Raw genomic sequence first — 26,691 nt, 5'->3', positions numbered from 1 at the left:
TGACAGCGAGATTTTAGAGAGCAAGTGAAAAAGGTTCTGTGCTGGTCACAGGAATCTAGAGTTGATATTAGAGCGGAAACGGAACAAGAATATATCTAAAATATGAGTGACACATTTATATATAATATATCTATATATGTTTGTGAAGCAGAATCAGAAATGCTGGCAAGTATTGTTCCATGTATTGAGTATGTGAAAGCTGCATGGTGCATAGAGTGTGAAACATTTTGTCTATTTACCATGGATAGGGGAGGGGGAAGAAAATGCTGGCATAGGTTATATTACCCCATAACTTGCTGTTGGGTAATGAACTGGCTTTGATATGAAATGTTTGAAGTGATGTAATCACAGGCACACACATTAGCACACGCAGACAGCGGTGTGCTTTCAATAAGTATGACAGATTATTACACAGACGGACAGACATGCAACCTGCTGAGGACCGAGGGAAGAGGAGTTGTTGGTAGGCTGGTGGAGCATGCTACAATTCTTCAGTTGCGAGTCTTGATAACAGCCCTGAAAGTCATAATATACAGAACAGTTGGGGGTCAATTCATGGCAGACTGGAAGCACAAGGTGGGCGTGGCAGGGTGTAGCCGAAAAGGTTCACGAGAAACTTAATTGGTATACAAAGAGATGGGTATTGTTCAACTTCTAAGAAATGCAAAATGGCAAGAACGGCCATTAATGATTGAAGGGTAACTCTAGGAATCTTAACAGACTACTTGCCATCTTCTGCACAGTAAGTCTTCCCTGTGCGTTCTGTGTTTTCACATATCCAGTGATCAGCAAGGCAAAGAAGCATGTGATATATGGATCCCTAAATGACCTCAAAGTTGCAGGTGTTTGTTTGAGAGAGTGCAGAATATCTACCTGAAATTATAGCGTCTAGCAGAACACTAGGGTTCAAACGACATGCTTCGCAGCTTTTGCTAGATGGAGAAAGAGGAGTTCTGTTTTTCAGCTTTAAATATACACCAAGCAACTGTTTTCATGGTTGATTCAGATCGGGAGAAAGATGTATGCTACCTCATGATGAAATCATCATCATTTCCATAGCAACCACTCAGAAGGATGTGGCAGGTGGGGCCAAAGATGAATGCTCCTTCTTAGAAATAAAGTCCAGTCTTCTGTCCTCAGCAGTTTGCATGTCTAGTTTCCTGATTCCTAATAATAGCAGAGTCCACAGACTTTGGTGCAATGACAGAATTACAGCCAACTTACAATCTTTCCAAACCCCGTTCCTCAGAAGGTTCAGACCTTAACTATGATCCAAACAGATGTTGGATCAGAATAAGACTTTTTTTTTGAGAGAGAGAAAGAGATACCTTTCAAACCAATCCCAAACCTACCTCAAGATCTTTCCCCAACCCACCTCGACAATTTCAGTGACTGCTGATTCAAAGAAAGCTGTAACCTTTGTCTAAAAATTTTGTCTGTGGGGCATTATGTTAACAGAAACAGAAAAGGCTGGCCTGTGTTTGAGTCTGTCTTGATATTCTGTCATCTTATGATCTTGTTGAGGGAGACATCCTCAAAAGCCATAGGCCCTCAATTCCATGGAAAAAGGCCTCTATTGCCACTTTTCCAAGAGCATGACAAGAAGGGCCTTATTGCAGGAAGGAGAATGTTAAAAGTGCACACGTCATATTTTGATGGTAAATAGACAGATTGCTTTCACACTCAAGAGAAAGTTTATGTTGCGAAAAAAAAAAAAAAGATCGAGAAGGGAAAAGAAACTGGTACTTATTTGGGAGAAATCTTACGAGAATTTCATGATCTGAGAGTTGATGAGTGGTATGGGCGTGTTTTTGTGTAGCTTTTATTGCTTGAAATTTTACCAAAAGAAACATGATACAAGAGAAATATACAAGCAAGTGAGAAAATGGACACTTGTATTCTTCCAAATGAAAAAAACAGTAAAAAGCAAGCAAACACAGAGACCTCGCAAAAACGCATGCAGATTATTTTGTGACACTATCGGCTGAAATGCGAGTAGATTATCTGTGCGAGCGGCCCTCCTTTGCATAAACGCCTGTCTGAGTGTAATCTGTGTATCGTAGGCTCGCAATGCAGGAAATGAACACCGACGCCCGTAATTGGCGTGACAAAAGTGGGACTTGGCGTGCTTTTAGTTCACAGTATTCTAGCTTCCCTTTAGGTGTGTTCTCTACTTTTTGTTTCATTTATTTTTTTTGGGGGGGGGGGGAGAAGAGGGGTAGGGACAGGGGAAAGTGATTGAAAAAAATGAGGATAGATGTGTGAAAAACAGCAGTTGACATATAAATGTATATGGAGCATTCCTTGCAGTGATTTGCAAAGGAATGGCAAGCGATTGTAGAGGGTGAAAGACAATCATGGAAATGCTGCCGTGTGATGAAATGGAGGTATGATGAAATCAGCTGACACAGAATGCGTATTACTCAGGGGTTTTTCTTCTTCGGTTTTTTTCCACCCCCACTTTGCCTGTCCCAGCTTTTCGTTTGTCGCTAGTTTTGCTCCAGCGCTCTCTTCTGCCTTTCCTTGATATCGCGGGTGTCAGATCACTATAGTGGCAGAGACAGATTTTGGCCTGTTGTTCAGGAAGAAAATAATTTTTCATGGTCGATCAAATGGCAGTGCACCAATAAAGGTGCGGACAGACACATCGAGTGCAACAGGGCTGCCATGTCATGCATAAGAAGTTGCCAACACTTTGAAATCGAAGTGGCTATGTTCATCATCCAGGTTGCTTTCTGCTGAGCAGATAGTTCATGCTATTTTAGAACCACAGGTGGGTTTTTTTTTTCTAATGCTCTTTTGTTTTCAGTTATTATTGCATGTTGGGCCGGGGGGGGGGGGGGGGGGAGGATAGGAGGTTGATAAGATTCAAGAGAAACATGCTATGTCACTGAAATTGCATTAAGCAATGTGAGCATAATGCAACCTTAGGCATTTGGTAGCTAAAACAAGCAGAATGTGGTTTGGTAGACGCATCTTTCACAACATGACAGCTGGTCTGGTATTTTGCCTATGGAAAGAGAGAGAGAACAGCTCCTGTGACCCAAAACAGCAGTGGGCTACAAGATGTGTGTGTATATTTGCTTTGTTTCTTTTGTGGGGGGGGGGGGATGGGAGGGAGGAGGGGGTGGTTAAAAGTGTACAAACTTCATGCTGTACTAGATTAGCTGCATAAATACACTTGAAAACACCCTCACTCAGGTGCAAGAGTTGGATAATGCATTAATGTGATGGTGTAAAAGAGAAGAAAAGGGGGATAAAAAAAGTAAGAATTTGAAAAGTCGGGAAATTTGATATTGCTCCATGCTTCTACCAGGTTTTCTTGAGTTTCATCTGAAGCTTGTGAAAAAATGGAAGGCAAGATCAACATCACAGATGAGATTGGATGATTACTGTTTTATGATTGAAGGGGTTTAATTGGTTAAACTTTGCTTACTTCACATATCAATTTTGATATGTGCTACTGTATCTACCCCCCCCCCCTTCCTATTCGTTTTCACCTGTAGTTGTTGTAATATTAATTTTTTTTCTACGCGATTCAGATTTTGTGTAAAGAACAAAATGACTGATGGGTAACCAAATGTCTTGAATTTGCTCAAACGCCATTGATTGGCAGATTTGTGCTGCTTGAAAATCTTTCAAAGATCGACCTTAGACCCGGGGAGATATCGGGGCTGTCAGACAGCCAGCAAAATTGTGTCAAACGAATCTTTGAACAGAGCTGGAAGGCTGGGACAGGCAAAATGAAATCTTGGAAGGAGCAAAAACTACGATGGCCGTCAAGTATTCAAACAAACAAAAAAAGAGAGAGAAAAAAAAAACACATAAAGCTAGATATGCGGCGCTTTGCTTAGGGCTGTGTGCTTGGAAAAATAGCAAAAGATATACCAGAAAACCTTATAGATAGTCCCGTTTGCTTGTTTTTTCAACTCACTTGCATAGTTGTTTTTACACATATAAAGGAATGATACTGTAGAGACTTACATGTGACACTCATCCTTTTTTTTTTATTTTGTTTATATGTGGACTACAGAAATGTTGCTATATGTATTTATTGATTATTGACTGCTAGGTATAGTTCTGTGGCAACGTCTTGTTTTAATCATATTTACATAATTATATATATGAATGAAAAAGAATTTTATGTATTTGCATTGTGCCTAAGGCACAGGTGTATATGTATAGAGGAAATATAATACATGTTTGGCCAAATTATTCGTTAGAATGGTAAGTATAGTATTTGAAGTTACTTGAACATAGAGAGATTTTAAGATGAAAAACTTTTGTATGAGCCAAATATTACTAAGTCATCCAAATCCTTATCCTGAATTTCTGTTTCTGAAGCTCCCTTATGTGTTGTCTCTATGTGTTCTGTTCATTGTAAAAGGTAGATGAGGAAAAAAAAATGATAAAACAAGTTGTGTTTTCACCATCCCTCAAACATATAATGAATTATGTGTGATATCATCAAACAAAAGAGCAGTTAATGGTTTGAAATCGAATTTAACATTGTGTTCCGTGTCTCGACAATTTGTTTTGTATCTGTAAGGAAATGCACTCATAGAATTTGTGTCAGCCTCAACCGAGGACTTTTCTATTTGCTGCCTAGCCAATCAGTGAGCAACCGGCAATGTTCAGTTTCCATGACAACTGTTGGTGACATGTGTGGGTGTCTGGCTAAATCTGTAAATCTGTGTCCTTAAAAAACTTCTGAGGGAGGGGGGGGGGGGAGGTAATAGTGGACAGTATGCTGAAGGCTTAAAATGACATGATCTACAGAATTCTGCTATGCTGAAATTGCAGTGCTGCCTCCTAGCCCTTAGAATTCTGGGACAGTGGTGCACAGCTAGCACCATAATTAGTCGCAAGAAAATGAGAAACACTTTAAGATTCCTCATCATTCACTAGCGTCACGCTTCCTTCCATTGTTATATAAGATTAAGTGAGGAAACGATGGACTCGTTCACGTGTAGAGTGCACTGTAAAGCCAGAATGTGCATGAAAATTACGCTAATTTTGCAAGCAGCTAAGATTTGCGAAAGTAAAATGCACTCCAAAAGTGCTTGTCTACACAATGCATTTAATGCCAGCAACGATTCGCGAAAGTTTCATGCCACGAATGCTTCTGGTTTTGCAGTGACACAGAGTTAAGTTTTCAAATGGCTGCAGGAGTGTGCACAAAGGCAACACTGATAAGTGCAAATACAAATAAACCTCACATTTAGCAATTTGCATTTTGACAAAGCAGCATTTTAAGGGTTAAACATAGAATGCAACGTTTCTGACAGTCACTCCGGATGATGCTAGAAATCAGAAATCCTCAGGAAAATGGTGTGGTTGTCATGACAACACTTCTGTGCATCAAAAGCCAAACTTTCCTCCATGCGTCACTAGATAGGACCTATAAACAACAACAGAAAAATGCTTTTATAAAGCTAGTATTACAGCAAAGGACAGTGAAATTAATATGAAAGGTAAACTCTTACAGCTGCTACATTTAACAAAGGGAAAGGGGGGAGTGGTTGTATCTTGACAGTATTGGCTCACTAGTAGCATACACGCTATTCCCAGCTAGCATGCCACCTTGTTGATGCGTATGTGTTATGTAATATGAGCCAGTGTTCCAGTGTGGTTTAAATTTGGATGTTATAATCTTATCAGCTTGTTAATATGATCCAAAACAGGACGAATGAGTGTAAGCCAGGTGGGCGTGGCTTGGTCCAAGACAATAATTACAATGAAAAGTGAGGAACTTTAGCTAACTGTGTCATAGGTGATGTGTGATTGTTTGTTAACATAATCCAAAATAGTATTGCAAGACGACAAACACATGAATCAAGTTGTTAATTTTGGTTTTTATACGGTCTAATGAAGGCTGAGGTACTTGTTGGTCCATGTTGATTCCATGAGCTACACGTAATGTATGTCATCTTGGTCAAATTTGGTTTAATGAGGTAGGGCCTGAGAGTTGTCCACATGATGAAAGGTGATGCAATGAAATCAATGAAAATGTACGACTGTTTCTGTTTTGTTGTGTCTCTTTATTTGACAGACATATGGTATGATAAAATCTGGTGGCAGATTCAAAAACTAGTCCCAGACACTCGTAGTAAAGTTTCAGTTCTCTAGGCAATCTGTTCATTTGATGATGAATAATAGCTATGTTTTCTATTTCTTTGTCCAAGGCGACGCTATGAAACATGGCATAATAATTCCAAACTGGTAACATTTCTGTTGTTGCAATGCTTGCTATGGACTTCTGACAGCTTGTGGCCAAAGGCCACTTGCTTCGGTGCCCACATGGTCCAAAACCGAGATTGGTAAAAACTTTGCTCATGTGTTGTTGTTTGCCTGCTAGAATGTCCGATATATGATGTGTATATGACAGAAAATTGGGGCGGGGGAAGGTAAGAATTCACAATCAGAGCCAGAATTTAGACAGAAAGAGTTGTAAACAATACTAACCTCCTTCAAAGTGAGTTGGTGCATTTTTGGCTCACAATCAGCACTACACAGATATATCCGGTAAGCATATGGTCCTTTGTAATCCGGTTTTAATCGAATTCTAAGCTTTCTTCTTCTTGTATTCTCTTTCTTTCTGTTCTATGGAAGAATTTGGTCCATTTCTTTCTCTCTTTTTTTTTCTGAGCAAAGGCAACCGGTGGCATTTGCACACTGCATCTTAAGGCCAGGAAGAGTTTATCTTGTACATATTTCTGGATCTGTGCATCACGATCTACAACGCTACCTTGCAATCTTAATAAATGTGGACCAACCTGTTACCTCCCTGCATATATATAATATATATATATATGTGTGTGTATGACATATCAAACATGGGAAAATGTCACTTTCACTTTTCATTTTTTGTTGTGTTTTCCTCTCTCCCTCTCTCTCTCTCTCTCTCTTCTTACTTTCTCTTCACGCTGCTAGTGTTGTAGTCAGACGATGAAAACCTAAATTCATATCGTGGTGACTTGAGTAGTATGTCTACGTGGAAAAACTATAGAAAAAAGAGTTTATCTTAAATGGATGTATTACCTCCCCATAGACTGTGTGATCATATGAGCCCCTTGCCAAACTTGGGTGTTCCAAGCATATAAATTATTGTGTAATCAAAAGGATTTCACTCAATCAGTCTCAATGTGGTAAAAATCATCAGTTAAACTTGTGAGAAGATCATCTTTAATTTGTTAGAATGATTGAAAGCAATTTTGTGGTCATTGATCACAGAGGTGCATGAAATATCTATCTATATATTTATAGAGAAACTTCTTGGTTTATTATCTTTTTTTCGGTTGAATGCTTCCAAATGACTGTACACCGATACGAATGAGTTATGCCTAGCAAATGCATTTTGGTTGGTTATATTCAAAGAAGTCTTTGCTTTTCAAAAGAGAGAATGGAGATTGGTAGGAGGAAACATTGGTCATTAGCGAGAAGCAGCACAGAGCTAAAAAGCCACGATGGTTACGGAGGCATGAAATTGTAGCGGGTGCTAATTCAAATGCAAAGCGATTGTTAAACAGACATCGTAGAGAAGTACGTGACACATTAAAAATGATCCCTGGACATGTGATTTGCCTGAAGACACCTGTTTTGTGATTTTTGTGCATTTCAAGCATTATTAGCCGATGTTAAGTTGCAATGAATGGAGAGCCTCTGGTTGATGCTGTAGTGTTAGTCCCACATCCCCTCTGCCCCGTCAGTCAAGATTCCCGCCCCCAAATAAAATAACTTCCATGCTTGCCTTGCCAGGAGATAAATCAAAGCGTCCAACCTGGCTTCAGGGGCACAAGATCATTTCTTTATTAAACAAGTCCGTAGAAGGCCATGCATGCGGAAATTTTCTGGCTATAGACTTCATCTCTCTTGGAATGGTTAGATTTCACTAGATATTCTCTGGAAGTCTCATTTTTGTGCACATGCATGTTGTACTACTCACATTTGGAACAGAAATTATGATTATCTGGCATTCCACACGAGTGTAGCCACACACACACACACACACACACACACACAACCACCTTCCATCAATACTGTTAATCAAGAGAGGTGGATGGTAGGGGGGAGGTGAACCGAAAGGGGAGAGAACAATTGAAGATTGTCACTCCTCTTGGTTGTGGTTGGTAACAACTCTTCCAAACTAATACCTCGCAATCATTCTGGGTGGGGTTACATCTTGACAGACATACAGTACCCGAGTTAATGTATATTACACAGGTTCGTATCACACAAGTTCGTGCCACACATTCATCACACATACAGACCAAACAATCTTCGATTAAAACATTTTTGCATGAAAATATGATCTAAAGCATGCTATCAAGATTTTGTGGTCGCGTCACACCGTACATCACCTCCTATGCTAGTGCAAGCATAAATGCATTTATAAGTTTTAACCACTGAGCTTTTTGTACATTATGATGTCATAAGGCAAGAGAAGAGGCAGTTAATCCTTTCATTGCTGCTGGCCATTTTGTTTCTGTTCAATGTTTGTGGGCTTTTTTGAGGTGACGATACCAAGAGAGTTAAGCTGGCTGGTTGGTCGTGAGCATGTGAACTTTCTGTGATGCAGATATCATAATGCAGCTATCAGGGCGGATCCTTATTTGCTGCCGTTATCCCTGTGAAAAGTATACAGTGGTAACAAAAGTCCTTCATTCTAGAGTTTGCCTGCTCCATGTGATACAGTCGATGTCACTTTTTCTTGTTAAGTTCATAATTTTCACAAAAAGTGCAAAATTCAGGGTCAATTACTCCCCCCCCCCCATAATTGCTTCCATGCTTTGCTGTAGAAAAAAAAACAACAACATCAAAACGAAACAAAACAAAAATGTCCCCCAAGATTTACTGGAGGGTAATTGTAGGGAAATTCACTGTTCAAGTGGTAGAGTGGGTATTAGAACCGATTATTCAGGTGGCATTGTCCAGATACCTCGACACGAGTTTTTTGTTTTGAAGTGTGCCAAGTTATTATCGACAATGTGTTCACAGTGCGTCTGAAAGTAGCGCCCCCATTCTCGAGTGATGTCGATATTTATAGAGTCGTTTAGACCATGCTGTCCATCCAGTGTCGTCCACATAGTGAGTCCAAAGATTTCGAGGCACCGTTAACACCAGAAAGTTGCGACGTTCATTTCAGATAAGGAGGGTGCAATGGTATAACCCGTATACTTAACTCTCATTTTGCGAGACTCCAAGCCCTAAAAACGGGACAGGTTGGCAAGTGTGTGTGTTGCGACAATCACACATTTATATTCCTTGCAGGATACTGTTTATCTGTTAATTGTATGGTGTAATATCACACGATCGTTGTGCTAGTGAGCGAAAGTTTTTATCCTGTTAATATATAACAAACTTGTATCATTTTCTCACTGTGTCATATGTCATATATGTCTTCTTCCCCCGTCCTCGAATTAAAACAAAAGGACATTTGGATGTTTCATCTAAACCTCTAATTTTTATTTTGTTCTTGTTGAAATATCAAGATGCGTTATATCTACTCGTGTGAAAAAGTATACAGAGTATGTTTTGTTTTTCTTTTCTTTTTTCTATAGGCCATGTTTGCTTGTTCTAACCTCACAATTTGTGTCACATTTAACATGATAAACTTGTAACATATAATTCTTCCATACTGAATTTGTCATTAGTCGTAGGCTCCAGACTTGATCTATAATAAATCATGAACGAGAAAAAAAACAAACTTGTACAAACGAATCGTATGTGGTAATTTGGCCATATTGTCTGTGTGTAGATGTGATGTCTTTACCCTATGAAAAAAAAAATCATTACTTCTTCTTCCATGGGTGGATATAAGCATAGTTTCCCTCCCTTCTCATGAACGCATTTTCTACGTGAACCCACTGTAGATTCCTATTTTTTTCTTTTTTTAATTGCTCTTTTTGAGTTATAGGTACATAGGTGTGTTAGCAAGAAAGCACATTGTGATAGATATACGGCCTTTTTCGTGTCTTCGGTTTCATCTCTCAATCTATCTCCTCCTATTTCTCCTTCTCGTTACGATCATCGTCATTGTCGTTCTCACTACTGTCGTTCTAATCACCAATATTGTCATTATCATCACCATCATCATGACTGTACCCATTTTCAAGTGGACGTTTCATAGCCCAAAGAATTTTATGAAATACCTACTGAAGTGGATTAGGAGATCTATCAATTACAAGATGAAAAAAAAAATGTTGATGACTTATAAAGATTAAAAAAAAAAGATATCTATTTACTTGCGTAGTAGTTTGTGTGTATTACAAAGCATGTGACTATGCACTATTAACTGTTGGGATCTTATTTCACTTGTTATGTATTATGTATTACCTGTCTTTAATGAAAATATACATTTAAAGTAATTGTCCATTTGCAGCAATGTTTTGAAATAAACTAAATTCCATCTTGCCACGGAATATCAAATTTCAGGATTTGTCCTCGATCTGCTCATTCTTCTGTGTCCTTTTGTGTTTTCATTCTTCTCTGCATCATTTCCATTCCCTGCCTGTTTCCATATTATTCTGTGAAAACCAGCTAGAAATAAGTTCATATCTAAGCAAGCAAGCAACCACCCCCCTAAAAAAAAAGAAAATACACTTCTTTGAAGACACTTTATAGAGCATGAAGTTCAACTAAGAGAAACGGCAAACATTGCCAGTGGTATATTTTGACCAACCTCCCCCCCCCCCCCAAAAAAAAGGAAATTGAATTAAGTCTATCAAAATTTGTTTGGTCTAGATTTTTCTCTTACAAATTTCTTTAAGAACCCTTTTCTAGCCGTAGACAGTAATTTAGCAAACTAGCCAGGTGGGTTCTACTTGCTTAGACTTGTTGGAGTAATGGTATAGTTTGTGAGTTTTTTTTTAATGACAAGAAAACAATCGAGCTTGAGTTATCACTCCTATACAGTATCGATTTTGGTATATTATTATTGAAGCATATGATAAATAATGAGGGTGAAAGGAATGCATCCACACAAATCTAGATATTTTGATTTTTCTTAGTCACCAAAGCAAAACCACCCACTTGAAATTATTCCTTTCTGTGATATTGCAACAAAACAATACTTGAAAACCCCTGTTACAATAAGCTCACTTGCAAGGTACCGAGGCATCACTTTGGCAATTCTGATTTTCCATTACTGTATTTAGCCACTCTCTTTTAGTACATTTATGAGGAGTGGTCATACAGATGCAAAATTGGCAGTCTGGCCACTTTGTTTTTAATAGGGTTTCCTGATATTTTGTTGCAAAGGTGATGACATCATCATCATAAAACTTGGACTCCGATATGTGACCCTGCACCTCAAAACAAACAAAAAGTCGCCAAACATGAATTTTTAGTTAAGACCATATTCTGAAAAAGCAGACTTTAAGCTTTAAAATGATGTATAACTCAAATCAAATGGACTCTCCTAACCTATCTAAATATTGGAAAGAAAGCACAAACTCAGGAAAAGTGTGAACTGAGAAAAGAGGCTCTGAAGTACAGTGTCTATTCAAGTGCTTAATCTTTACCAAACCATGCTGGCTGTGTGATGAATGGGACAAAAAACAGGAAGTAAACCACCAGAATAACAACAATGAAGAGATTATCAGATTAAACTGAAATTAAGCATGCCTCATTAACACATTCTGTCCATAATTAATGCCAACTTTCAATGCAGTAGCACTATTCTTTCAAAAGTTATTAGAATTGAAAGTGAAGAGTGTGGACAAGGTTTTTCAGAAATGAAAAAGGGATTCTAAAGACACACCTAATCACACTATTCTACCAAAAATGTTCAAGATAAACTGCTAAAAAAACACACTTTCCGGCCCGTTTTATGATACCAAATTTTAGCATAATGTAAAAGAAGACCCGCTCTTTCAGAAAATATGAAAAAGTCAAGTTCGGCTAGGTTGACCCATTTCACTTATTTTCAGTCCTCACACAAAATCAGTGTGTGCGACTTCATGTTCGTTTTGAGGTGCACGGTCACATAATTATGCAAATTTGACCAATATCGGTGTTTGCGAAAACCTTATTTGATATCAGATTAGATGAAACTTTCCATTATTCTATTCCTCTGATTTGACTCGTACTGGCAATGCACAGTGAAGTACAGTGAAAACTAGTGATAATGAGGTGGGATATAGCTAGGTATAATGAGGTAATGTTTGAAAGTCCCATTCCTTTTTTATTCTTTTGTTTTCATCCCTCGTATATAACAAGATACCTGATATAACAAGGAAATTTCAGTGGTGCCAGCAGCTTGCAATAATGAATTTTTCTTGTAGTATACTCTCAACAGCAACAGATAATCTTCGGACATCACTTAGTGGCAAGTCTACATTGCTTCTCCACTCTCCTTTCTCTACCCCTTCCATTTCTCTCTTTCTCTTTCTCTGAATATACCATCAACCTTGCTTAAGTCAACTTCAGACAAGTTATATAGCAGAAGTAACTGTCAAAGATTTGACAATTTTCTTATCTTCTCTCGACTGTCTCAACTTCATGATCAAATCGTACTAAACATGTGGCAAGGAAATTATAAGCCAGTTCAGGGTTCTACTCCATGCATGAGCAGACAAAAGGTCATTTGTACCAACAGGGCATGTTGATTTTTAAATTCACTGAGATAAAAGCATCTGCGATGTCATGATTATTCAAGTAATCCTTATAAATGCTGCTTGCTAGCACGTCCACCTGACAGCAACAGTGGTATTTGGCAATATCAAAAGAAAAAAAGAAAGAGTGTTAATACATTCAATGCAATATAATGAAATGGATGCTTTCCCAAGTGATAATTGTGGACCAATCTGGTCCATGCAAGTTCATCCTTTGTTTGAACATGATTGATGAATTCCATAAATCGTTACGTCATGCCAGCTTATGCACTATGTCACTTTGTAAACAAGTGAAGTGCTCAACCAATTAGGAAGAAAGAAAGGTCATTTGTACCCATGTGTACATGAGGTAACTCCAAACTGGCTTAGCGGTATTTCCCCCTCCCCATTTGCCAGACATGGTCATAATAAGGACCATAGAGGGCGCTCACACACAAATGATACTGTCCATCCATGCTTCCCATGCTCTCAAATGGAATGCTGACCAACTCCGAATAAAATACATGCACAGCTATAATTTACTACTTTAACAACATTTTTAATTATTTCATCCATTACATTGCACAGATAATGTATCAATCACATTTGTGTATCACATTGTCACTTGATAAACTTTGTGTTATTTCACAAATCAAAGACTAAAGTCGCTGTTTCTGTCGTAACACTGACAATTATTAACTGCCACTCATTTGTTTTCATTGGTTCACAGAGGTATGTAATCCTTATATTGCAAATGCTGGAGACAGATGAGTCTTCGACTTTGAATGAAGTACATTAGCGGATAGCTGCAACAGATATTCTCTACTTTCTGATTTTTTTTTTTTTTACATTTAAGTAGAGTAAACCGAGCTGCTGGTGTGAACTTCTCAAAGAATGCCCATATCACTACAAAATAAACATTATACACCCTGCAAAACTATCAATAAAGGAATTATGGCAGTGAAATGAACCACTGACATCTATTTCAATATTGCATGTCCATATCAAATGTCAGTAGAAACGGAAAATGTGGCACTTTATCTGGGCAGGGTAACATGCACAACACACACAATGAAATTGTCTAGTATGAGTTAACTGTATGTGTGTCCAACAGTTTTTCATCTCTGTAACATACACTTGTGCTTCTAAAATTCAGTATAAAGGAATCAAATCTAAAGTGCAACATCCTTGGGCTGTATTCTGGTACGACACTTGATGTATTCATACAGGAATTACAGTGGTAAACAGATAACCACGATAATTTCTTGTCGCCGTTCTCAATGGCAAAATACCACAGTAATAGCAAATAAAGATACCACGGAATTTCAGTTTGTATCATCCTCATTCATGAAATAGATATTTCTGATCAGAAAGTACTACATTTCTTTTAGGTTAGCACTGCGCATACACATATCACCTACAGGGAGGAGACAGGAAGTGTGTCGGGTCACATTAGAAATACACTGCGGTGCGGTGGGTGGTATTTCGTGACAGGACCTCAATCAAATGTCGCATTATATGTGTAAAATACAAAAAGTTTCAATTTCCACCCTAGATACCACCATTTTGAGTGGTATTTGTGTTTGATTTACAAACTACCTGACAGTATTTCACCCTATGCGTGAATAGCCCTAGGTTTTTACCAGAACATTTTTTCATGAGTATAATATTTTGCACGTATTGGTAGGCTTTTCATGGGTCTCTAAATATTTTGCACCATGCCATACATTCCTTCATGCAGAACATATTCACATCACAAATATGTTGATATGACTACCGGTGCTTGAGGTGGATTTTCAAGTGGCAGTAATGCTGTTTTGAAACTATCATGCTTTTCTGACGAAAAAAGATAACTTAGAAAAAGTACGAGACCAGAGAACATATATGGAACAGTGAGGCTCCTCAAAGAATTGTAATTAGATAACACATTTATCACTGTTCAATACGGTAAAGGCGAAGTTGCAAATATATTCAAATCAAGATGGTACACTTCCGACACACAAAAACCAACTACTGAGACTAAAACCTATCAAGCACTTTTGCGACAGAGTGCTATTTAGATTATAAATGGTTCTATCAAAAATATAGGTAGATTTCTTTCTCATCAAAAAATTTACAAGGCCATCATCTGATTTCATTTATATTACAGAACACTTAACCCTATTCTAACTGGTGGGGGGGGGGGTCAAATTGATCCCCCCTTTGACGTTTCGCGCCACGATTCTGCAACGCGCAACGATTTTGCCGCGTCGTTTCACGACTTTTTTCATTGAAGTCTTCCGCATATTTTGAGACCAAATTTGCGACGTCCGGGTACACCGTTCTGAAGTTACGTAATGTTATGCATATGCATGTCAACCCGAAAACAGCTCAAATTCATGTTATCGTGTGCAAATTGAATGCAAATTGTGTTTTTTGGTTAAATTGATATAAATTAGATTATTTCAACTTTTAACCATTGAAATTAATCAATTCTAGTGTAGATAAGCCTGAAAAAGTGCCTACAACAAATTTTGGCAAAAAAACAATAGAAAACAAAAGGTCGAAAAAACAATAAAATACATAAGAAATTAACAAAACAATGAAAAACAAAAGAAATTGATTTTGATTGTGCTATTTTTTTACATGAAAATTGTTTGATATGTCTTGAGGAATTTTGACACAAAAATTAAGCAATACTTCAGTCTTTTTAATGGAGTTATAGATGAAAATATGATTTCATGCACAAATTTGCATAAGTAATTTATTAAATATAGAAAGGCAATATTTTTCTATTGTATGACCATGTAATCTTGTAGTTGACATCCAGTTCTATCTTCCAGCAAAATTTCGCGGCGATCGCGCGATCGGTGGCCGAGATCTGAAGGGGGGGGGGGGGGGTCAAATTGACCCCCCCTTAGTAAAAACTTGGTCTCAAATAGCCCAGTTAGAATAGGGTTAAATTATCTCCTTTTTTTCATGCAGTACTGTACTTTATAGTATATTTCATTTTTTTTTTTTTTATTCATTTCCATTCTAGATAAATAAAGAATGCATTTTCAGTCATATGTCAACTTAGTGTATCAGCATTTATGTGATGATAGCTCGTCAGGTCACTCTACTACTTGAGATACAAAATAAGGAACTAAAATTGGAACATCTTAGCTTTCTGAATGTGGAAAGAGCAGTGTTAAAATGGAAAGGAACTCTGCAAAGTAAGAGGAATATTGTCATATGAGCAACAGAAGGCTGCAAGAGAAGTTTTAAGGTCTAAGGAATCAATGGCTTTCTGGATCTCAATTGATTAAGTCCTAGCGTGAAACTAGGAATTTTCCCCCGATTAATTTTTCACGCTCGTACAAGTACCTTAAATGAATGTCACATGTTTTTAATTCCCTAGATGGTTGTGACGATTGAGTGAGCACTTTACAGCTCATTGCAGCTAAAGTGATTACGCAAAAAAATTGCATGATTTTATATTTTAAGCATTATGTTTCTCAAGATGGGCGAAAACTTAGCATCATGTTGCACAAAATGGCGAAAACTTCCAACCCGTAAAAATGTCCTCTTTTACATTAACAGCTAGTCACATGAAAACTACAGGTCTTTACTGGACCACAGGACTCGGACCTCAATGAGGGCATTTGGACTTTAGGCAATCCGTATAAAATTGCATTATAAGGATGTAATAGTCATACATGTATGTATCACAAGTTGTCTACCAACTAGCTAGAGAATCTCTGGACATGGTAATAGTATCTTTACCACCAGATCACTAAAACTCCACAAGGATACCCTGTTGACTCAGTAATGGGCAAGTGCAGGCATCATGCAAGCCCTTGCGAATATGAAAGTTCCCTAGGACCATCCGTGTACTAAATGGTGGGGGTCTAGGACTGAGTATGAATAAGGGCCCCTTTTTAGACTCGCCAGAGTCAATGATAGGTCTTCAGTCCCATTCACATACACACCTGAAACTAATCATCTTCAAAAATCTTCTTTTTTTTTTCTGGTGATACACATCACAGTGCAAAAAATGGCCCTGCTTGAATTTTTTCTTTGTTAACTCGCGCAATGATTTGCCCTGTAAAGCATGTGTGAATGGCATGAAGATAAAGCATCAATTCTGTATTTACATCCCATTATGCAACTTGCAATTTAGGTTCACACACTTACAACCGTAGCATATATATGAAAATGACTGCTCAATATTTGGTGGCGGCAAATGCTGTCTGGTAATTACACACAAGAACTCTATGAAAAGAACGTATTGAGCTCTTTACATTACCTTTAGTGTTGCTGTCCTAAATGCACATAAGACCTAAAGTTCACAGTATAGCTGTATTAAGTATGTATTCTACATAATTATAGCTCAAAGTTTGATGATATATATTCTGGGATAATCTTTAATGCACTTACATCATAAATTCAGCCTTAAATACCATGTGAAACTCTTCAGAAAACACTACCTGATACATAATTGTTGAACAATTTTCACACATTGGATTAAAATTGAATTTGCAAATGATCTAAATTGAGACGATGATTTCAACAAAACAAAAGTGGCAAAACATTGATTCAAAAGCAGAAAACTTTGTTGGCATACTGTATACACCAACAGTTTGCAAGCTTCACAAGTTGGCTGATATTTGTGAAAATAACAACACACCAAATAATAGCTTTCCAGAACACGAACGAAATAAATTTGTCTGCAAGATGGGAAAGTACTAACTTTGTTGGGTTTTTTTTTTTTTTGTATTTTTAAAGGATAACACTTATTTTTCACTTCACGCTGTGGTCCTTATCCACTCATGAAATTGGCTTTCTAATCTAAATTCCCAGTCTCGCAATATACTGCATATTCTATGGCAGATATTAGCATAATCCAAAGGGGGGGGGGGGTCTCAAATGCAAAGAGATTGGAGCTATTGTAGACCCAAATGGGAACACCTTAGGGTTGATGTTAGGTCAGCAGACTCCCTAAGCAGTTGTACCAAAAAAAAAACACTATATGTCATTGGAAGCCTGCTAATAATACTGCAGCATGCTTTCTGTAGTACCAGGATGGAACACACCCAAGCATGCATGAAAACTGCCCATGCAGGGGCAGAGTACTCCGTTAACCCTCTCCGTGCCAGGGACTTTGTACAGTGTGTTCAGTGCTATGGGGTTTTCTGTGTCAATCAGCACTCAAAGTACCCAAAGGGTTAATGCGCTTCAAGTTTTGTGCAGCATTTCATGTCACTCCGAGCAACCATATTATGAAGACACACCCACACAAGAACCAGTATATAAATACCATACAAATAGTAAATGGTCACAAGTACGATGGTACAGGATTTCGAGCAAGGTGAAAGATGAGCTGCTCCATTCAACAAGGCAAAACCGATTTGAATAGAGCGTCTCTTCTTTCACAAAATAATAAATCTTGTTCCACTCCACAGGCTAAGATCATTCACTATTTGTTTTATATAAAATACCTCAGATGTCAACCAATGTGGTCCATGCCAATTTCTGAATATGGTACAGAAATGGCAATCAATGAAAGGGGGTGGAGGAGATTTAAAATTGATAGATATTGCTACAACTTTGAAAGGTGGGTTACTAATGTCAAATAAAATTTCTTTGATTTGATCGTAGATTTAAATCATATTTTTTTTGTCACCCCTATTATCAAACTTTCATACAAACAAGCCATTTACATGAATCTCAAATCCATGGAAGAAGTGTAATTACATAACAAAGCACTCACACTGCCAATGACAGGGTACTACATGTTGACAGAAACTGGAGCACACACTACAAATATTGCTTTAATGATTTGGAGACAATGTCCAAATCAGTTTTAAGTTCCATCACATGTATGCAGAGCTGATGATCAATAGCACCTTCATTCCTAATGTCCAAAGAAGACTGTCTGATTCTACTTCAAAAAAAGACTGATATACAAAAGATATCAAAATATGTATTACACTATTCAAAGTGTGAAATCAAGTGGTATTCTGAATTGTCCCTTCTACAAAGGTGGCTTATCTGTTTTATCAAATCAACAACCCTGGATTGCTTGTATCAAAGTTTTGATGCATTGCTCAATGACGAGTGCTCACCTAGCGGGAGTCAGTCCAGTGGACAGAACGCCCTGAAAGCCAGCAGGCCGGACTGCAGAGTAAACGACAGCGTCTGATTGGCCGAGAGGAAGAGTACTGACCCCTTGCAGACCGGCAGGCTCTGTCCATCTCCCAGGGAGGGGTGCATCACCGCTCCGTCTCCCTCGATGACGATGACGATGCTCGCGCTATCCTCCACTCTCAAAGTGTAACTGGTCTGCTCTGCTGGCACCTGTCAGATAAAAAGAAGAAAAAACAAAACAAAACAAAATATGTAAAAAAAGATGAACTCCCTAATAGATTGACTGGTCATTCATACAAACATTACTGATCGTTAATCTACTTTGCATAAATTTCACAAGAAACTTGTTAATGTCAAAAGAAGACCCTTCCTCAACTTTCTACTCATTTATAATCATTCATTCTGAACAGTCCTCTTAAAGACTAGTACTACTACAACATACATGGTACAACCCTGCAAACTTTCAACAACACACCACAAAGTGCTTCAACAAAAACAGTAATTCCGAACCATGCTACATTTCCTCTATAATTGCATAATTTCTTTATTTCAAACAGTAAGAAAGCTTGCACATAAACCTGACTGACCACATCAATATTTATATTTCTTCACAGAAAGTCGACAAAAAGACTGCTGGTATTTATCTTATTTATCTATTTATTCAGTAATCTTTACCCAGGGTAGCCCCATCAGTGGTTTATACACTGTAATTCTTGGGGGCCCTTTATTAACATTAAGAAACTTTCAGAGCTCTGCCACAAAGAAATGAGTTAAGACTCAGGCTATATTGCATGCAAGTGAGAAAATCCCAAACCTTTATCCTTGCCACCGCAAAGTCCGGCACGGGAGGGTCGTAAATGGTGAGGGTGGGGTCTGAGGGGTCAGTCTTGCTGGGGAATACCCTCTCTGGCGGGGTGGACGGGAGGTAAGTCAGCATGTCACACAGGGTGGGAATGTCCTTGAACTTAGGAGTCAAGCCTGCCCTGACCACATTGTCCGAGCACGCCATACACTCCATACAATCTGCAAGGCAAGACACAAGACCCTTCTCAGAATACCAGTATTTGTATATATATATATATATATATCATTTCAACTGCCTTAATCTATGGTATCTTTGATAATGATAATTCAAGAAAGATGAGTGATAATAGCAACTACAACAACAACATTTTATCATTATGACAATAAAAATGATGACTAGAAAAGCACTCGGAGAGCACAGACCTCTTCCAAGCAGCTCATTTTCACCCATACATGTATGCTGAAAATTGCCCAATTTCCCAATGATGACTTAAAAAAAGCTAAAAAGCCTTAAACTCATCAGCAGAGCATGCACTTTAGTAAACATATATGCAAACCTCAAATATGCACAGCTTGAACTCCTCAGTTCATTGACCCTTTTTGCACAAGTATAAAAAAAATCCTTCAAAAATTCATACATGTTCCGGGAACACTACCAAAATGTTATCATTTTTTCCTTGTGTCATTATCAACATTTCTTGTAAGTTTCATTCAAATTTGTTCACAACTTTTTGAGATATTTTGCAAACAAAGAAACACACCGAGAGCAACAAAAACATAACCTCTGTGGCAGAGATAATAATAATAACAATAACAGGATTGACAGTCATCATCATCATCACGATCATTATTATCATCACAAAAATACATTTTCTTCACGTACTCAATAACTTATATATCCTGTACATTAATGAATTCATATTGACAAATGTAACTCAGATTTCAAGGTATTTCAAGGAACCTATCAAAATATCAATACATCACTGGCACCATAATTATCCAGGAATTTTAAACTGAGAGATGAATAGTCCACTAAGGATGAGGAGAAATAATTCTAAATGTGATTTGGCCTTTGACTTACTTCCCGACAGGTATGCATGAGGCTCATTGGGCCCAAGAAACATGGCCTGGCCTGGTTCCAGGACCACATGGTTGAAGAGGTAGGATACGAAGCAGCCAACATCACCAGGGAACTGCCCCTGGAGCCGCAGCACTAGAGCTCCGTTGTTCTGGGTCAGATCCTTACCAGCTGCCTCTATATTCCGCAACAAAAACACAAAATCGATAAACTAAATCAATCCAGAACAAGTCTCATACTAGCTGTTAGTTACTCCTTTGATTTGCTTGTTCATTTTATATCCTTCCAGCAAATCTTGATATATATATTATAAAAAAATAGTAAACTTCTTAAGATTAAAATATTTACACATTACAGAGTAGTCAAACAGTGTATCACAGTGAACACAATTTACACAATAGTCTATGAGGCCAATACTGAGTGCACTTTACACACACTATTGACAAAAAAACATTAATCGATCGCATATCTATGTCGTATTCATAGGGTAATGCACTATACCATGAATATCTTGTCACAGTAATGCACATTTTCTCCACTGGCATTTTGTCTTCAACATAGTAATGTTATGTTTAGTCACATGACATTCTGTAGACCAATCACTGAACAGGATTTCGTTCATGAACAATATAACATAAAATATTTTCTTGGCTTGGGTCAAATATAAATAAAAACTAGAAATGTCGCTACGGCGACTGGTGTATGCCTCCGCCATCATACATGGTTCTCCTAATAGGTCTATAGTACAATGTCTTGACAATGCGTGATGACAGTTTCACACAATTGGCAAAATATTAAAATGACAGGTTTGCCACAAATGTGCTGAATGCTCACTTTCCTAGAACTAGGTTCAATTGGATGAATGATTAAAACGTCAGAGTGCAGGTATTTGGGGGAACTGATGATTTTCACTTGACTTTTGAGCATTTTACAAGTTTATGCATTGAGTAATTTTCAAGGTATTGAGAAAAAGTATAATTTCAGTATTAATTGGTAAAATAGTATTATCGAAACCTGGCCTTTGACCTTTGACCCCACAGTTCCAAAGAGAATCACTGTTAGGTAGAACATGCATAAATATGTAAGTTTCATGACAATACCTTGAGTTATTTTTGAGATATGGAGGAAAAAGTGCAATTTAGCACTTTCACTTGACCTTTGACCTTTTGGCAAGAAACTTCCCACAGAATATATATCAGGTAATACATGCATACATCAAGTTTTAAAAAAAAAAAAACCTTCAGGCATTGCATAACCATAAGGAAAGTAGTGATATTTTGAGGAGTTGACCTTGACCTTTGACCCCCTGACCTTTGAACCATGACCCCCAACTTCCCTAGATAATCACTGCCCATCGGTACAAGCATATATACTAAGTTCCATGAAGATACCTTGAACCATTTGCGAGATATGGAGAAAAACATGAAATTTCAATTTTTTTTTCACAAAATAACCTGTGACCTTTGACCTTTGACCCTGTGACCCTAAAATCCACACAAAGTATCATCCCCCAGGGATATACCCTCATACCAAGTTTGATGCAAAACCACCACACGGTTCTTGAGATATCGACAAAAACAAAACGGGACGGACGGACGGACGGACGACCCGAAAACATAATGCCTCCGGCCACTTCGTTGGCGGAGGCATAAAAAACTATGAATAAACAACAAAATCATTGAAACTTTCTGCATAAAAATGGCAGTAAAGAAGGAAAAATCTAGCATCTAAATTAAATGTGAGATAATGAGTCTGGCCTGACCCTCAGCCTGAAGTCGTTTGATGAGCGTGTCTAGTTGGGCCGTCATCTCGCTGACGTCCCTTGTCATAATGGCAGAGAAACATTTCCTGAGGGCAGTGCGGCATTCCTCGGTCTTCCCTTCACCCCCGCTGGCTATGAGGGCGGCCTTCAATTCCGACGCGGCCTCTTCACCGACAACAGCTCTCAGTTCTGGCACAGCTGTGTGCAACAAGTGAGATTTGTGTGAAGTGTCATCATGAACGGTGTGAAATGATTATTATGAAATTACGCTGCAAAAATCATCAAATTGGCACCTCTAAATTTCACTGCATATCTTTTGGTGATTTCGTATCTTAAGAAGTTAAAAACTACATGGAACTTGTTGAATTCAACCAATCTCAACAGAATCAGGATAAAGGAAATTGAAAAATTTGCCAATTTGAGAGAGACACAGAAGACTAATCACCAAAATGTGATGCCAATTTTAAAATCAGTCATAAGTTTGAACAATTAAGAGGCTTTTGAAAATTCTGCAACCTGAGCAATTATATGTTAACAATACAGGGCTCGTATGAAAAAGTATTTTTCATTCAACGTCATGAAATACTGAAAATGAATGGTCAAAATTGCCATAAAGAGAGATAGCATAAAACTATAACATACATGTATGTTTTTCTGGGATTTGATGAGCTAAAAGTGATCCCTTTCTTGTTATCAAAATTCTGAGTTATGATGATCAATCTATTCATGATCAGAAAACCTGCTATACCTCTCCCGCTTCATGGTAATGTGGAGAAAACAAAATGGCTACATTCTTGGGGTCTAAAAGAGAGTCATTAAAAAAAAAAATACATAGAAACTATATTTCTTGCAAACGATTGAGCATTTTTTACCTGAGATACAGTGTAGCTACACTTTCCCTCTGGAGATGTATAAAGCATTCAAAGAAATCAAAAGGCAATCATGAATTTAATGAAAAGGCAATTAAAGGAATGATGATAACACTGTGATATATCATCGTCATTGTCCTTGCAGAGATGCTTGTTAATGTCCCAGTCATTCTCATCTCTGTGCCAACAATGGCTGGCAAGAAACTTACTGTCCAGAAAGGCATCAATCTGCTTGACCGGTCTGAAGCCATTCATACCCTCGAAGGGCGTCAGAGCGAGGGCCATCTCTGGTTTGTGGTTGGGGTCTGGGTACTTGTCTGGCCTCTCTGCATGTAACTGCTCAGCATGTGCCTTGAAGAAAAAAAAAAAGTATCCACAAGGACATACAATGGGTCACAAGGCAGTTGGAATATTGGTATACGATCATGATAACTTGAAGAAGCAATCTTAACTAGAAATGTCTCTATGGCGACTGATGCCTCCGCCATAATGCATGATTCTCCCAATAGGTGTATAGTACAATGTCTTCACAATGTGTGACTGACAGTTTCACATAACTGGCAAAATATTGAAATGACAGACGGACCCAAAAAGAAGCAAGTTTATGCATTGAGTAATTTCCCAGGTATAAAGAAAGTGTAATTACAATTTACAGTACAAAATAGATTTTTTGGGGGCATTGAAACCTGGCCTTTGACCTTTGACCTTCTGGCTGGAAATTTCCCGAAGAATCTCCATTAGGTAATGCATGTATATATCAAGTTTTAAATATAACAATGTGAGCATTGCATACTAGTATATGAGGGAAATAGTAAAATTTTGAGGAGTTGATCTCGACCTTTGACCCCCTGACTTTTGACCCATGACCCCTACATTCCCTAGATAATCCCTACCAGTCAGTACATGCGTATGTACCAGTTCCATGAAGATACATTGAACCATTTGCGAGAAGAGTGAAATTGTAACATTTTCACCTAACCTTTGACCTTTTGACCTTTGACCTTATGACATGAAACTCTCTCCGAAGAATCTTTATGCAGTAGTACATATACATATTTACACTAAGTAAAAAAAAATACCTTTGGGAATTGCATGGATATGGGGGAAATAGCAACATTTTTAGCATTTGACCTTGGCCTTTTGACCTTTGACCTCTTGCCAATGTCACTAAAATCTACTCAACTAATTGCCTCATCATACATCATCCTTGGACCAAGTTTGGCAAAAGCTGCTTCATCCAGTTTTGAGTTATCACGTAAACAGATACATTTTAGGATTTGACCCTGATCTTTGACCTTTGACCTCTGTCCAATTTCACTCAAAAACTAATCAAGTAATTGTCCCATCATACATCATCGTCAGACAAAGTTTGGTGAAATTTGCTCAATCCAGTCTTGAGTTATCTCGTATACTGATACAATTTCATGATTTGACCTTGACCTTTGACCTTTGGCCATTGGCCGATTTCACCCAAAATCTAATCAAGTAATTGCCCCATCATACTTTATACTTGGACCAAGTTTGGTTAAATTCCAGCCAATATTACTCAAGTTATTGCGTAAACGAATGCGGACGGACGTACATATTGTACGTATGGACGATACACGATGTTGGGAGACATTATTCTTCAACCATGCAACCATTTTGAAGAATGCACAGGGATATGCAGTAAAAAAGTCATTTCGTAAAGACGATGACGGAAAGGGGGGGGGGGGGGACAGGAAGCAGTGAGCGACAAGGTCTCACTGCCAATGTCTATATCATGTGACTTAAGCTTATTTTTGTATTTCATATTCTTTTGATCTATCTGAACGGGGATCCTAACAGGCAGAATCCACTCCGTCATTCTCGCTTCTTTGGCTTGAAGAGATAATCCCATTTGAACAACAAATCAGGTGTAAAGGATCAGAGCTAGTGGGCACTGAAATACTTTTAAGTGACTTCCACACAGGAATAAAAGAAAAAAAAAATCTCCGCAAGTCCTTCTCGCAGATCCAACAAGCTTCTATTCTGCCGTTCACTGGGCAGCTGGAAAAGTTTGCATCATTTTCCTTCCTTACCTAATGACAACTGTGTGTGACACGATGACATAGTACGTTAAAACAACAAGAACAACATGATTGCAGAGCACAGTCGACTGTAATACCTCCTCTTCCTGAGAATGAGAATATTAAATACTCTGTTGTCATCCTCTATTGTCAGGCAAATACATCAACATGAAGGATGAGGTACATTTATCACATCTTACACATTGTGCATGCCAGGTGCATGACAGCTTATAATCTAGGCGGAGGATGCAGCTATGGTGTTTACTGTCATGCTGAACATCTGATGCGGCGAGACTATTGTCTTTCTTAAGCGATACGTCTGATGCAACAAGACTACGAACAGTAGCTGTGTGCAAAGTATCCAATGCCTATATTCAATCATTTTGCATTAGTTGTTTTCTCATTATGGACTACGAATCGGTGGCAGTTGGGTACGAAAAACTGCCTATCGACTCATAGTCAATAATAAGAAAACAATGCTTAAAGCAAGACGAGTGGATATAGGCGGTGGATGCTTCCACTGTTCTTAGTCTTGCCGCATCAGACGTATCGCTTGGCAAAGACAACATTCTCACCGCATTAGACGTTCAGCGTAACAGCAAAGACAATAGCTTCATCCTCTGCCTAGATAATAGGCTAGGTGCACGACACCTTGATGCTTACCTTGTTGGGGTGAGCCTGAATGGAAAGCGACTTGTTGACGGAGAGCACCTTGAACAGGAATGGAAGCTGGTCGCCAAACTTGGCCCTGACCTTCGACCCCAGACACTCCGGCTGCTTGGCGATCCAGTCACTGAGGAGCATGCCAACGTGTGCTGAGCTGCTCACCGACGACGGGCCCTTGGGATGCGTTCCCATCCACAGCTATTGTTCAATGGGAAATAATAAAAAAATAACATCAGTACTGTATTTTGTCAATCATCACAAGATTACACACGTCTTGTGTATAATTCTTGTGTTGCACTTGCCAGAGACAGGTACTATGAAATATGACATTCGTCAATTAATGCATGGTCTTCATTTCTTTTTCTAATTGCATGGAATCAAATCTATTTCATCTCCATCAAAGACAAAAGTACATCTTTAATAGAGACATACATAATTAAAATGACATGCCGAAGAACCAAAAAGGAACAAATGAAATGCAGTACTCTAGTCATGCATTGAAAATAACAAAAATATATCAATAAACTATAGTGTAAGTTGATATCTATAATGGAAGTGATTGTACCCACTAAAAAGCTTGGCTTGTTGTAGACCCCTCAAGAGAGAACAACAGAACAAATATAAAGCTTAGTGAAAGATATCATTTACTCAACAAAACTACTCCTTTTGGCCCTAGGACAATATCCTCCACAAAATTTATCCTCATAATCTCTGTGGGCACTTATCCCAGGACACTTATCCCTAGAAAAATATCCTCAGGACA

At 38.2% G+C, this 26,691-nt stretch overlaps 1 protein-coding gene across 1 annotated transcript; it reads right to left on the bottom strand.

Annotated features, from left to right (window-relative positions):
• Positions 1–18,123: 18,123 nt before the first annotated feature.
• LOC140244596 (mannose-6-phosphate isomerase-like) lies at positions 18,124–26,120 on the bottom strand. Its single transcript, XM_072324217.1, has 6 exons — positions 25,926–26,120; positions 23,424–23,565; positions 22,346–22,543; positions 20,587–20,760; positions 19,516–19,724; positions 18,124–18,911 (listed from the first exon to the last, which is right to left on the bottom strand). The coding sequence occupies exons 1-6, from the start codon at positions 26,118–26,120 to the stop codon at positions 18,690–18,692; spliced, it is 1,140 nt and encodes a 379-aa protein (XP_072180318.1). The 3' UTR covers positions 18,124–18,689.
• Between the last annotated feature and the right edge of the window lie 571 nt (positions 26,121–26,691).

Source organism: Diadema setosum, chromosome 21, assembly GCF_964275005.1.
Source record: "Diadema setosum chromosome 21, eeDiaSeto1, whole genome shotgun sequence".
In the NCBI taxonomy this organism is placed as follows: Eukaryota; Metazoa; Echinodermata; class Echinoidea; order Diadematoida; family Diadematidae; genus Diadema; species Diadema setosum.
Note: the sequence above shows the minus strand (reverse complement) of the source record. Positions and strands in the feature narration are given on the sequence as shown.